The sequence below is a fragment of the Drosophila ficusphila genome, unplaced genomic scaffold (genome assembly GCF_018152265.1).
Source record: "Drosophila ficusphila isolate 14025-0441.05 unplaced genomic scaffold, ASM1815226v1 contig_220, whole genome shotgun sequence".
NCBI lineage: Eukaryota > Metazoa > Arthropoda > Insecta > Diptera > Drosophilidae > Drosophila > Drosophila ficusphila.
In genome coordinates this window covers 895675-911306 of record NW_025064118.1, presented here as the reverse complement: position 1 = coordinate 911306, position 15632 = coordinate 895675, and the positions used below count along the sequence as shown (strand labels likewise).

General features: G+C 37.1%; 1 protein-coding gene across 3 annotated transcripts in view; it reads right to left on the bottom strand.

Moving 5' to 3' along the window:
* Positions 1-1002: 1002 nt before the first annotated feature.
* Positions 1003-15632, bottom strand: part of LOC108095063 (zinc finger protein 592) — a 30324-nt gene continuing 15694 nt past the window's right edge. For all 3 annotated transcript variants that reach the window (XM_017195981.2, XM_017195984.2, XM_017195982.2), the window contains 7 exons: positions 11670-11955; positions 5738-5922; positions 5430-5595; positions 4219-4548; positions 4094-4161; positions 2788-3360; positions 1003-1994 (listed from right to left, as the gene is read on the bottom strand). In XM_017195981.2, coding sequence (XP_017051470.1) covers positions 1353-1994; positions 2788-3360; positions 4094-4161; positions 4219-4548; positions 5430-5595; positions 5738-5922; positions 11670-11955 — 2250 coding nt within the window. In that variant the 3' untranslated portion in view covers positions 1003-1352. The remainder of the gene's footprint in view (positions 1995-2787; positions 3361-4093; positions 4162-4218; positions 4549-5429; positions 5596-5737; positions 5923-11669; positions 11956-15632) is intronic.

The window sequence follows — 15632 nt, the reverse complement described above, 5'->3', positions numbered from 1 at the left end:
TATCTCATCGAATTTCTCAATATCGACTGTAAATCTGATATGGAATCACCCATATATTACAAATAATGAAGGATCAAACGAGTCGTTCTATTACTGTCCTTTTGTTTGGTCCTCCTGTTCGAACGTCGAGATCTTGGAAAAACAAAAATCAAGAAAGGCGGCTAGCAGTTAGAACTTTGATGTAGAAACTAGAGACTAGACTTCAAAATCTGTAGTAACAAGATTTTTTCCCATTGATACAGCGTCAACAGTACAATGTCACCAATAAAGTATAGGTACTATATAAATAATCTCTATGCCAGCTTTTATGGCAGCTTTACCATATAGGGTAATACTTCGGAATTTTGACTCCAGGTATATTTAAGCCCCAAAAAAATTTGGGCACCAAATCAAGGGTTTTTTCATAAGATAATAACCCCCTTAGGAGGGGCTAAAAGTTTTTTACCTTGGAAAATCGAAATTTCCTCGAAAATCTCCCCCTTTTCGTCACTCCTAGATGGCGCCAGGTGGCAGCCCCACTGCTGGGATAAGTCGCTACTGGCTTATCACCAGTACGATCGAAAACCAAATGTAAATGAATCCTCTTCAAAAAACTGTAGAGGCTCTATGCTCCCGGGTGGAGTTAAAGAATTTAATAAAATTACCCGCTTAATTACACAAGCTTGCAACATTGATCAGTCTGATCGATATTCGCCTAAACTTTTTGTCCTAGGGTTGCCAGACGTCAGCTTTGGTACTGGGCTGCCACCTGGTCAAGTAATTTGAAACCAACTTTCGTAACAATATATAGAAATAATGTCAAAAAATTATAACGTCGTTGTTTTTATCCCACGAGCACGATATTTAGAACAACGGGTTTTTTTACTACCCTTCAATAGAGAAAAATTTTGATAAAAATCGGACAACTATATCATAATAGCTGCCATAGAAAAGAGGTAAAATATGTGGACACACACTTTATATCAGCGGATCTGGAAGTTGGCATTTACCAAATAAAATTGTCTTAAAATGATTTCGTGTATTTATCTTTACTCTTATAATAAACGTTAACATAACACGGAAGTTTTTACATATAGTTTTTGTCGACATTGATGTTAGTTTATATATTGCACAATGAATGTTGTCGTTTTCTAACTTAGTTGGCGTTGTTGCCTACTTAAACTTACAAACAAACATAATCTCATTTACATACATGATTACCTTGTCCATAAATTATAAATACATTAAATATAGGCTTATTTATTGAATCCTATTGATTTAATTGTAATCGACGCAATAGAAAAATCGTTGTACTTGATTCTGTATCTCTATCCTATATCGACACCCATCTCAGCGGATTCAATCGACTAACTTCAAGAGCTCGACGGCAGTTGGTGCTCTTGCTGATGCAAAAGAAATCGATGCTGCTGATCATTGCTGGTGGTAGCACTATTACTGGCATTGCCGTTACTGCTAAGTTGCTGCTGATCCGTCTCCTTTTTTACTCCAGGGCCGGGACCAGTCCCAGTGGCCAGTCGGAAAGCTGCTTCAGTGTGGGAGCGCAGGATTGCTTCAGCTTGATGCAGGCGTAACGTTGTCTCCGGATCTGGATGGTGATGCGATGTGTGATGTGCCTGGGAATGTGGAATGTGGGCTTGCTGGGTGGTTGGCGGAGGATAGGTGGACGTTTGTTGATGGTGGTGCTGCTGCTGTTGCTGGTGGATAACTTCTATTGGATGCATTCCTCCCAAGCCCGAGTCCGGCTCGAGGGCACCACGCATCATATGCACGTTCATGTTCATTGCGATCGACGCGGCCGTAGATGGTTCGCTCTGTAAACTGGTCACATTTAAATTTGGAGAACGTTGTGAGGTGTTGCTTGGGTGACCATGCGCTAGCAAGTTGGACAACTGCTGCTGCTGGTGTTGCGGGATCTGCTGTTGCTGGTGGTGGTGATGGTGCGGATGTCCATGTGGGTGCGGATGTGGTTGGTGGGACTGTGTGTGGTCACCATGCTGTAAAGTGGACAAGATAATCGAAATCGTTAGCATCCCCGAATCAGAAAAATTATTTGTACTAAGAGAATATTAGATATACGAATTAAACAGACATATAGATGGACAAAACAAGCTTTGACAAACTTGTTTAACCTTGAAGCTCAAATAAAACATGATACCACTCTTGAAAGTGTTTTTTAAAGACGCCAAATAAAAGATATGCTGCTATAGGAAAGAAAAAAAAAAGAATCTACAAAAAATCTGGATAGCTAGCTTCGGCGAGTAACAGTTTATATACTTAGGATTCTATTTTTACCGGTTATACGTAAAGTTCGAGTTAAGTCCGTTAAGTTTGGGACGCATTCAGTTTTACTCGGAAAAAAGCAGAAAAAACTAGAATTATAGCGGGACATCTCATGGAATAGGCTATGAGGTCTGCACACGCAGGGTGACGTCGGCATTGCACTTCGACTCTCTCTCTCTCTCTCGCAGCAGCGTTGTTAAGGCGACAGCTAAAACTAACAGAGAGTTGTGTTAGTGCAAGATCCTTCGTGTCGCTGCTACGCACACAAGCAAGGAAGGGTGCCGATCACTGACAAATACATATATTTCTAACAGCGGTTTTGATGCTTAAATATGGCACTATTGTACTGGACCCGGACGGACACTATAAGCGGAGTCGTTACAACAGGATTCTACTGTACATATTTTTATGGGATAACGCGAAAATCTGACATGGTTTTAATTATTGCTAATGCGCACAGATTTTGAAAAAAAAAAAATTAAAAAAAAAACATCATATGATTCTTACATGCTGTTGGTAGGCGGTGGGGCCGTTGCTAGAATTGTTCATTCTCATGGCAGCGGCCAGATTCACAACAGCTGCTTGGACCGCCGCACTCGGCACTGTTGAGGAGTCAACCCGCTCCTGGGGTCGTGATGCCGCAACGGCCGCCGCAGCTGCTGCCATCAGCGACATTCGGTTGGCGACGTGCAGATCCGTGTCCATCGTGTACTGGCCTGAACTCGGAAGACGTAGATCGGTCACTTTGTTAGAGCTTGAGTTGTTGTTGTTTGGGCAGTTGTTGTTGTTGTTCGTGCCGCTGCTTATGTTGTTCTGGTTGCTATTTTCATTCTCGCTCAAGCCATGATCGTCTGGTTCTTGGTCGGATGTTGTTGAGGACGTTAAGCGGCCGTTGGAGGAGCACTCGGAGTTTGCCAAAGGGGAAGGGCACTTTGAGTTGGATCCCTCCGAGTTTTGAATGCCCAGAGGCAGTACGTTTCCGGCGTCTGCGATTCCAATTCTGCCGCCAGTACCACTACTGGCAGCTAAAGTCACCGCCAGGAGGGATTCCCGCTCTCGCTGTTCTGCTGCCGCTCGAGACTAAAATTGAAAATCGGGTTAGAAAGAAAATGCGTCATTTACTAAGTATCAATAGTATCAAATCAAATCACCCGTTATTTTAAATAGGGGGTACTTATTCCTAAGCAGGCATATCGCATGCAACGAAATAATCAAGTTCGTAGTGTAGCAAGCAGCCCTATGTACATATACCTATTATTAAGCACTGCTTGATAAGCAGTTAACGTTATTGTATATTCCTTAAGTTAAGTCATCCTTTATGTCCCCCTTACTCCTTTAAGAAACACCATGTAAACCCATCTCTAAGTATGTACGTCTCTCTCTTGCACATACGAGAGTGTGAAATAGGCTAAGCATTGACAGAGATGATGAAATAAAGATCACTTTTGCTGCGACCACGGAAGAGAAAACACCCTGATTGTATCACTACAGTAGTAAGTTTTAAACACGCAAGTTTCTACCGGCCAGCGTTTGGGCTGCTTAGGCGTTGACTAAAACTAGATTTTCGGGACAAGTGTTTATACCATAGCTCGCAAATAACTGTTAACCGATTAGCTCATCGTTATACGCTCAACCGAAAACCAAAACAAAAAGGAACACAGTCTCCTGCTCAGAGAGAGAACGAGACTGCATGCTTTTTTCGGTTGTTCTCTCGAGCAGAACGTAAGGAAAAAAACGGTTAACAGTTATTTGCGAGCTATGGTTTATACATACATACGTATGTACTTCCTAAGTAAACGCTTTATTGACATACCAGAACGTACTGGGCCGCAAACTGATGTTTTGGATCCATGCGCATGGACTCCATGTGTGTAAGAAGCCCTATAAAAATAAATAACAATTATTTATTTAATGTTTCATTTAACACGATAGAGGTACCATTTTCATGTGTAAAGACCGCCTGGCAGACGCTACAGGGCCACATTCGAAGGCTGTTCGTTAACTGGGAGGTCTCGGCATGGCAAGACAAGTGTTTTCGCAGAGATCCCTCGTTGACATAATGCTTTCCACAGACTGGGCATGGATGGTTGGCTGTCCTTCGTTTGCTCAAGTAGCTGTCGATCAGGTTCGATCCACCGGCGGAGTTTTGTGCGCAGTTGGACTCAGGCAGGCATTGTGTGGTTGAGACTTGCTCGACTCCGTGACCAGTTCCAATTCCGCTTCCACTTCCCGCAGAACTATTGTTAGGTTCGTTAAATTGAGATAAGGCTAAACAGAAGAAAATCAAATTTATATACAACTTTAAAAGGACTTTTTTTGTAAGGTTTTTATTTATGTTTCACAAGCAATAACCAACAAGTAAGGAAGCTAGCTTCTGTATTTTCGACGATTTTGCATATGAAAGCTATGTGATATAGTTGTCCGATTTTTATGAAATTGAATTCGAAATTCAAGAGTCATTAGAAAACTCTATATTTCAAAAAATTTGGTTTTCTGTTTAAAAACAACGATTTTATCATTTTTTTCCGTTAATTTCCTATGGCAGCTATATAATAGAGTTATCCGATTTTGATAAAATTTAATTCGAAATTCGATAGTAGTTTAAAAACACCATCTGCAATAAATCTAATTCGTAAAAAATTCTGTCCCCTTGAAAAAAACTCGTTAATTCGTAAAAATTCCATACATTTTGGTCCCCTCGTTAATTCGTAGTATTTTTTACAAAAGAATGTACATACTTATAATGTTTGTATAATTTTAATAAAGTTAAATACATATGTAAACATGATGTGAAATTTAAAAACCCCGTTTATTCGACTCTTTCATTCTTAAGCCCCGTTAAATAGAAATCTAGATAAATCGAACTCCCGTCAAATCGTAAAAAAAGTGATCCCCTTGCCATTTCGAATTATCGGGACTCGACTGTATTATGTAAAAAACAAGTAAAACGAGTAAAATGTTGTTTTACGTGATCGTTCGATATTTTAATACATGTAGGTAAATAATAGTCTTAAAGCTTAGTTGGACAATTTGAATTATTCAAAAAGCCTTCCCATAGCTTTTTATTCATTGTTGCGTGGTGTATTTGAAAGTATGACATTATCTATCTACTTCATAAATTAATTTAATAAAAGTTTTAATTTTCCTACCTGATCCACTAGGTGGGGGACTTTTGTCCTTATGAACGTGCTTCATGTGATCCACAAGAGCTTCGGTGCCAAGGAAGAGTTTGTGGCATACTGGACAGGAGGTGGCGTTGGGGCCACCTATTAGGGCGGCGTGCTGCTGCAAGACACCAAGATGCAGCTGTAGCTCCTGATTTAAATGTGCGGCGTTTTTGATAGGCAGAGAAGGGTTCGACAAGAAGATCAGGTTCGAGGTTAATGGTAAATGAAATGTAAAATGTAAAATGTAAAAATGGAATATGGCAGTTGGTCATGATGACAACGTTTCTTACTTTGGAGGTGTGGGTGCGCAGGCTGGACTCGGTGGCGAATCCCTTGCCACAAATGTTGCAGTGGAAGGGGCGATTCTTTGCACGTTCTACCTGCGCGTCGTGGTTTCTTAAATGTTGCTGCAGATTCGAAAGCTGGATGAAGGCTCTACCACAGTCTGGCAGGTGACATTTGTAGGGCCGCTCTCCTGAAAAGTAAGTAAGTAAGTTTGTAAAATGTTTAAAACATTTTTTATTTATGTTTTTAATAGTTTTTAATCTAAAAGAAAGCTTATATACCCTTGCAGTCATCAAATATGTCGAACAAAATACATAAAGGCTGAACAACATCGAAGCTATGACGATTTTTTAACTATTTTTCCATTTTTTCGACTATTGTTCATATGACAGCTATATGATATCGTTGTCCGATTTCTATGAAATTGAATTCGTTATTCAAGAATCGTTAAAAAAACTCCATATTCCAAAAATTATGCTTGTCTTATGAAAAACAACGATATTATAATTTTGTTTCCCTTATTTTTACATAGATTATCGATATTTCCTTTGGCAGATATATGATAATTTTTAATGGATTTTTTTCTCGACTTAAGTTGTATTAAGAAACTCTAAACTTTTTAAAATCATGCTCGTAGGATTAAAAACTACGTCGTAATAATTTTTTTCCCATTAGTAAAATATATTTTTCGATCTTTCCTATGGCAGCAATATCATATGATAGAGTGGTTGAAATTATAATACCCTTAACTCTGCAAGGGTATAAAAAGAAGGTGTTAAATTTAGTTATTTCTTAGACTTTTACTCTATTCACTTGAATTTATTCACTGATACATTATTTACTGTTAGAAAAAACCGATCTGTGCCAATAAAAAGTATAATTTTAAAATCATTAGAAAGTGATGAAGTGATTGATTCTATCACAGTATCGGTTGAATTTTTAACCAGTAGAATCCACAAGATGTTTCCTATTATTTTGAAATTGAAGGCCTCCAAAAAATGCAACGGTGCAATATTGCAAGTAAAATAATTGTAATAAAACCAGTGGTTTTTACTGTTTGCGGTAAAGGCAAAATTGTTTTTACAATCAAATCTACCGTTTCAGTTTAAAAGACTTCAATACCCTTTAAAAGTTTATTTTGCTTTAACGATTAATATATCGCAAGGTCAGACCTTAAAGCTTACTGGACTGGACTTAGGGTACGATTGTTTACCTAATGGTCAGTTTTAAGGGGGTTTCTCGTGTAAAATTTAAAAAAAATCGATTTTTTTTCATGGATCGATAGAATAACGTCTTGAGAGTATATTCCCGAAGTTTTATGACTCAACTCTCAATATAATGGATAATATGAGTGATTGAACGAACGCGCTCAAGTTCAAGACCCACACTAACTCAAAACTTTAAATCGTTTTTTCTCAAAACTATGATTTTAAAAACGCGGTACACGATTACGAAAAAACTACCGAACCGATTTTTGATTTCTAAAAAGTGTTTTGCAGATTATACATTGAACGAGTGCATGAATATCTGAAATTGTGAAAAAAAAAACTTATTTTATACACTTTTTAGCCCAATTAAGCAAAAAAAAAAGACGAAAAAATGGCACTTTTTTTCAAGACGTGATTTCAATATTTTAAAATCGAATTTTTTTAAGTTGCAGACACTCATGCACTCGGTGGATCCCTGCTGAATAATAAAAAATTTTTTTTGTTTATTTCTGATGAAATCTTTGGGCTCCACACTGTACCGCAATAAATCCCTCAGCCGCGTCGCGCCACACGCGACCTTGAATAAGTCCGCCATTTTGTTTTTTAGAATTTTCAAAAAATGTTTTTCTCATACTTTAAACATGTCTTCAAATATATGCAAAAAATTATTCGTGTAAGTTTTAATTTTCCAAGTGAAAAAAATTCCCAAAAAAAAAAAACTAATTTTTGACATGTTATGTTACATGAGAAGCCCCCCTTAAGTTGCCTTTTTGTGAGGTGGCTCCACTGACTCTTTCACTATTCTGGAATCAGAGGGAATTTTTAAAAATGTTGTTTGTAAAAAAAACTTGGAAAAATTAAAAAAAACAATTTAAATTAAAAAAAAAACAAGAAAGGAAGCTAGCTTCGGCAAGCTGAAGCTTATATACCCTTGCAGTCATCAAATATTTCGAACAGAATACACAAAGGCTAAACAACATCGAAGCAACGACGACTTTTCTATTAATTTTTCATATTTTTGACTATTGTTCATATGACAGCTATATGATATAGTCGTCCGATTTTGATGAAATTTTATTTGTTATTCAAGAGTCGTTAGAAAACTCTATATTCCAAAAATCATGATTTTCTGATGAGAAATAACGATGTTATCATTTTATTTCCGTTAATTCTATATAGATTTTTCGATCTTTCCTATGGCAGCTATATGATATAGTTGTCCGATTTTTATGAAATTTTTTTTATAAATCAAGGCTAGTTAAAAAACTTGCTACTCAAAAAATCATAGTCGTGTGATGAAAAACAATGACGTTATCAATTAATTTCCATTAATTCTATATATATTTTTTGATCTCTCCTATGGCAGCTATATGATAGAGTTATTCGATTTCGATAAAATTTAACCAGAAACTCAATAGTAACTAGAAAACGCCATGTGGAAGAAATCAAGTCGATCTGATCAAAAACAACGGCGTTAGAATTTTGTATTTCAATCCCTTGTATGGGAGCTATCCTATATAGTCGCCCGATCCGGCCCGTTCCGACTTATATACTGCGTGCAATAGCTACACACCTTTTGCGAAAGTTTCATCAAGATAGCTTTAAAACTGAGAGACTAGTTTGGGCAGAAACGGACAGGAGGACAGACGGACAGACAGACAGACGGACAGACGTACAGACGTATTTCGATTCAGATGGTGATGCTGATCAAAAATATATATACTTTATGGGGTCTAAGGTGTCTCCTTCACTGCGTTGCAAACTTCTGGCCAAAATTATAATACGCTTTGCTCTGCAAGGGTATAAAAATTGAAAAAAAGTCGCTTTGTAGCTTATTGGGAAAACAAAAATTAATAGACTCAAGCAGTGGCGGATTTACCATATAGGCAACCAAGGCAGCTGCCTCGGGCGGCAAATTTTTAGGGGCGGCAAATTTCGCGTGTTAACACTACATAAAATACTACTTTTTAATAGACACAAAAAATTTTTACTCTAAGGTCTTCAACTTTAACATATTGTTCAATATACTTCTTTTCGCTGACGCGAACACGCGGAAATTCAAACGCACAATCATTATAACCGAAAATTACGTGCGTTTGAATTTCCCGCGCGTTAGCGGCAGCCATCGAGTAGTTCGAGTAGTTCGACCTTTGCTGAAAAAAGCCAAATTTCAATGTGGAAATTCATGCAACCGTGTAACACAAGGTCAATAAAACAATGATATAAAGGTGAAAATTAGGCTGCAGTCTAGGGCGGCAAAATCAAAACTGCCTAGGGCGGCAAATTGTCTTAATCCGCCCCTGGACTCAAGACATCTACCTATGTACAATAAATCTCTCTGCGGTGGCTCTTGTTGGTGTTTTACTATTATTTTATTATTTTTCTATAAATTTTATTTCATTTTTACCAATTGGTATAACAAAGTCGTTCAATTCTAAATTACTTTCAGTAGTAACAAAATTGTCTAATTTAAAGAAGTAACACTTGCTTGCATGGTAAAAAAAAAGAATAGAGTTTTAATTTTAATGTGACACAAAAAACAGCGTTGCAAAAATTTTTATTGTGCGCATAACAGGATATTAATTAATGCATGATTCACCAATCTCAAATGTGAATTTCACTTTATGCTAAACACAAAAAAAGTAAGTTAAAACTGAACAGAGAAATCAGACTTTTACTATCCCACCAATTCTATACAATGTACAATATAAATATAAGCTCACGGTGGTAAAATAGCTTTAGGCGCTTAATTGACTGATTGACTTCATTTAACAAGATTAAAAACCATCTCTCAGAAATAGTCCAGACGGTTATACCCATTTTTATTTTATTGATGCAAAAGAGCAAAAGAGCTGAGAAAACTACGAAATAACGAGGCATCCTTTAGGTTAGAAGCAGAATTAATTTCATTTAATCGCGCAATTAAATGAAAAGTGGAAGGTCGGCGAGAAGAACTAAGGGTTCTGAAGAATGTCCCGACTAAAAACGTTTAAGCTACTTAGTGTCACTTTGCTTCAAGTTATATTAAGTACAAATAAATAGCTACAAAGTGCAGTCGTGTAGATGAACTGCGGTCGAGCCCCATCCTTTGAGTCCAGGCAGAAGCCTTCACCGAGAAAGGGGCTCGGATATCTACAGTTTCACACCTTGCAGTCACGTAGCCATTGCCCAAAGGGCACTTCATTTCACCCGTCACTTTAAGAGCCTTAAAGACTGTTTGGACTTGGTTGCAGCTTCAGCTCCAGCGACATTGGGGCCTTTCCCAGCTTAATGGCCTTCGCTATCCATTATCCCAGGTCACCCCACCCCACCCACCGATCCGCCGGCGTTTAAGAAACCGGTCGGTCTGAGACCCTGTATGGTGTAATTACCCAATCCAAAAAGGTAGAATTACTTTGCTGCCTATGCCTCTCCTATTACTGGGCTTAAGTAAACAAGTTTTCAATTAAAGCGCATGTAATTTCTGTTTCAAAAAAAGAATAAATGCGAAATAATAAAAATCATAAATAGCAATTGTAAAATTGCAATCAGGTGTGAATAAGGAGTGGTAAACGGCGGAACCGGATTGAATACTTTTTCGCTTATATAAAAACGAAAATGTCATTGAAAGCGGCTAATGACGTTGAATATTTTCTCTATTTCCAGATTCGTTCCTCCATTCATCCCCTACAGCTGTCCTGGTCCTGAGTCAACAAACTTCCTGAATCCAAACTGGATTGCGAGGGTGGTAGGGTTGTAGGATGGTAGGGTGTCGGCTACTGACTCAAAAAGCTCTCCAACTTGATTTAATTATCTTTGTCATTTGAAAAGCCGACCCCTGGTTATGCAGGCTGCAGAGATGTGTTACGGAGACGAAATGGACATTTTTAAGAAAAAGACGCAGGCCAAGGTCAGCAACACGGGACCATTTCCCGTTTTAATTATTAAAGAAGACTTTGCATCATTTCGGTAATTACAATTAAAATAATTAGAAATAGCTTGCAAATTGTTGAGCTCGGCGACCGAAAATAACATTATTTCTTCAAGTTTGGTTAAATATTGATATCCCAGTTGTAGCAAGCAGCCCTATGTACATATACCTATCTTTAAGCACTACTTGATAAGCAGTTAATGTTATTGTACATTCCTTAAGTTAAGTCCCATAACACTGTCATCCTTTATGTCTCCCTTACTCCTTTAAGAAACACCATGTTAACCCATCTCTATGTATGTACGTCTCTCTCTTGCACATACGAGAGTGTGAAATAGGCTAAGCATTGACAGAGATGATGAAATAAAGATCACTTTTGCTGCGACCACTGAAGAGAAAAGACCCTGATTGTATCACTAAACTAGTTTTCTTTTAGTATATTAATGCTTACTGTACATAATTCGAATACTTGAAAATAGCCATCAGGTGAAAGAATGCTAGTGTGCGTCCTATGACCAGTGTTGCCAACTTGGCTATTTTCTGGAAAGATTTGGCTATTTTCCATGACCTAAAACTAGAAACCACTCAATTTTGCAGGAGCCTGTTATGTTGGCTATTTCATAAAAAAATGTGCTATTTTAAATAATTTGTAATATTTGATATTATTTATTTATTTATAGTCGACTAAAAAACCGTCGACCATCAAACGTCTATTTTAATTTACTATTTTTGAAGAAATTTAGCTATTTTTGGCTATTTTTTTTTGCTCCAACTGCTATAAATGACCATTCAGAGTTGGCAATACTGCCTATGACTCACCTGTGTGCAGGCGCGTGTGCTGCTGGACGTGCGACAGCTGCTTAAATCTACGATCACAGTAAGAGCACTTGTAAGGCTTCTCCCCAGTGTGGACACGGATGTGCTGCACGAGCTGGTGGTTGCTGGAGAAGCTCTTCATGCACTGCTGGCACTGGTGCGGCTTGGTGTCCGATCCGGAGGTGATGCCGCCACTCAAGTTAGCCGTGCCGGCAACTCCGTGGGTTCCTAGTCCGACGCGGGGGATCTGCTGCTGTATTTGCTGCATCGCGCTTTTGTGCATAAAAAGCTGCAATTACAATTACAATCACGTTTAAGAAGGTTCCATTTCATTTTTACAATTACGCAATAAACTCTTCGCTGTAAGCAGTGTACACCTTACCCTCAAGATTCATTGATTTAAAAACTTTGGGAAGCTCTGTTTGTGCGTCTGTCATCGCTAGTTATATTTAAAGAATTTTATTATCTACCTGCTGCGGTAATTGTCGCACTTCTCCATTTTTTGTGCGCTTTATATAAAAATGTGTACCGGTGCATGTCGTACAAGTGAAATCCGCGTCAGCAGAATTGCTTACTTTTTATGAAAAATAAAATAAATAAAAAGTTTAAACTATGAAGTGTAATTGTGAGGTCAGAATTCGTTTTGCTGATTTTTGGTAAATTATCATTGGGGCCAAAACCATGATACCAATCAGGTTTTAACACGGCAAATTGACATTTATAAAAACCTCTTTTATTTCATCTCTCCGGCTTGTCGAAGCTAGCACCCTTTCACTTATACCGTTGCATACCGTTATACCGTTATACCGTTATACCCGTTATACCCTTGCAGAGGGTATTATATTTTAAGGGGGATAAGGTTTTAAGCATTTTGAGTCAATTAGAGTCAAACTTTCGGAGATACAAGGTTTTATACGACCGAATTTGGACGCATTTTGACGAGTAAAAATACTTTAAACCGATTTTCCCGAAAACGTTATTTTAAAAGTCGGTGAACACCAGAACTCAAATTTTCCTTTTTAAATTTTTAACACAAATTCTCCACATAAATAAACAGGTAATCAGGAAGAGCTTTTTTTAATCTAAATTTTTTTTCTATTTTAAAAAGTAATTTGACAGCGATTTTTTGAGCTAAAAAGACAAAAAAATTGCTGATTACCTTGAGAAATATATTTCCTTTAAAACGCATATCACTTTTTTTGTTAAGATGGTCCGTTAACGAGTCATGATGTTCACCGCCAAACACCTTTGTTTCTCGGCGTTTCTGAGGATTCACAGGCTAACTTCTAAATATTTTTCATTAAAGTGCTTTCCTAATACTTTTCAAAAGTTGAACAATAATGTGTCATTTAACTTAATAAAATTAAATTACTCATTTCGCCGCAAAAAAAGACCCCATAAAGTATATATAATATATTCTGAATCATCATCACGATCTGAATCGAAATACGTCTGTCCGTCTGTCCGTTTCCGCGCAAACTAGTCTCTCAGTTTTAAAGCTATCTTGCTGAAACTTTCCCAAAAGTTGTGTAGTTATTGCACGCAGTATATAAGCCAGATGGTGGTTTTTAATTATTATCGAATTTCGGATTAAATTGGCTCAAAATCGGATAACTCTATCATATAGCTGCCATAGGAAAGATCGAAAAATATATATATAAATAATGGAAAAAAAATTATAACGTCGTTGCTTTTTATTCCACGAGCATAATTTTTCCCTCGGAGGCCGTTCAAGTATATATTTAATATGTGTACCAAAAATTTAAAATAAGTTTATTATGTTCGTAAGACTATAATATTTTTGTAACTTACTCTGGGTTGAAAGTAAAATCTAATTTCCATACTAAATCTTTTTTCTTTTTTTAAATCTTTTAATATTTTTTATAATATTTAAAAACAATACATTCATAGAAAAATATTTACGTATGCATAGGAGCAGGGGGTAAGGGCTTTGCTTACTTTTGCTGACAAGCGGGATGGGGGGTAAAATTGAAATAAATCTGCTTACGTAATATTTGAACGGCCCCTTGAATCGAGAAAAATATTTCATTAAAATCCGAGAACTATATCATATAGCTGCCATAGGAAAGATCGAAAAATCTAAGTAGAATTAACTGAAATAAAATAATAACATCGTGGTTTTTCATCAGACAATCATTATTTTTGGGATTTATACTTTTTTAAAGACTCTTGAATTACATATTAAATTTCATAAAAATCGGTCGACTATATGATATAGCTGTCGTATTAAAGTCTTCGAAAATATGGAAAATAAAATAAAATAAACTTCTCGCGGCGTATTGTATGAGTATGAGTAGTCACCCCCACTTTTTAGCTCTAATAGTCTTTAAGATGTCGACACTTAAACAGAAAGGCGGTCACGCCTCCAAGGCTGGTCTTATAAGTGGGTGTGTCAGATTTCTGAAAACGCTAAATGTTGCAACAGAAAAACTGTGGGCGCCACAGATTTATTCTTTCTTTTATATTTTTCAACAATTATAGTATTGCTTTTTAATATTCAAGTAACGGGTATATAATAAGGCTAAACTAGAGACTGATTTTAGTCATACAAACATGTGATTTATTATAAAGAAATTCTTAAGATTTTGAAATATTTTATTAAAAATCGGTCTTGATTACATCCTATATAAATTTGAAGAACATCTTTTTTCTATGTATGGCTTAACCATATACAAAATTAAATGAATGACTGATTTCTAATTTATAAAATATTTTGTAGTCGCTGTTTTTTTTTTTAATTTATAAAGGGCAAAACATTTAGTCAATTTGTCAATTTGTAGAGGCAAGGGAAGCGGAGAGGCTGATTTCGTGCAGCTCTCTGGTTGGTTGCCGGGCAGGCGATGGTTTGTTTCCAATGGTAACACGGCTTTAGCAACCTTCCATCGTATCTGCATTGCCACTCGGGTTTGTCCGAGACACAGTTCACTTTTTATTTACTTCGTTCTGGTAGGTATGTGGGTAGCAGCACGACTACTGTCTGTCTTTGTCCTTTACCCTTAGACTGCAATCGCGAAAAAATGGTCAGCAAACACCACAGACCAAGCGGACTCGGCCAGCAGCAGTTGCGAACTCTTGGCAAATGAGATTGCGACGAAATAACAGGGTACCAAAGACACTTTGGGGGTAGCATGAGGCGTCGATCTTTTGCCTGGGTGGTTTTAAATATAATTTAAATTTCTGAAATCTAAAAAAATACTATGAAATGCTCTGCCTCAAAATGCATGCTTGTACGACATCTCACTTATTTGAATTACACATTACATGTTTTCTTTGATGTTTCACCGATATCGTTTTAGAAAATTAAGACTCGATTGCCGGACCGACTAGCAGGTCTTAGTAAACTTGTTTAGTGACGAATATAAAGAATATACACTTTTTGGTATCTAGAGAATCCTTTCCACTGCGACGCTATCTTACGAATAAAATTATAATACCCTCTGCAAGGGTATGAAAACCAACTTCTGCAAACTATATACCCTTGCATCGAGCATATCACTAATACATAAAGGCTAAACCACATCGAAGCTATAGCGATTTTTCTACTCGTCTATATTTTCGACGATTGTTCATATGACAGCTATATGATATAGTCGTCAGATTTTTATGAAATTTTATTCGAAATTCGAGAGTCATCTTTCTTTTTTATAATTTTTTATAATTGAAAAACCTGATACTCAAAAAATGATGGTAGTGTGATAAAAAACAAAAAAAATTTACTTAGCGTAGAGGCTCTACAATTTTTTTTGTAGAGGATTCAACAGTCATTGGTTTTCGATCGTACTGGTGGTTAGCCAGTAGCGAATAGCGGTGGAATTGCCACCTGGCGCCATCTAGGAGTGACGAAAAGTTCTGTTGTTGGGTCCATAGTAACGTGGACGAGGGGGAGTGAGGGTCCGGGGAGCCGAAATTTGTTACTTTTGTTAAGTGAACGATAGAGCATAGAAA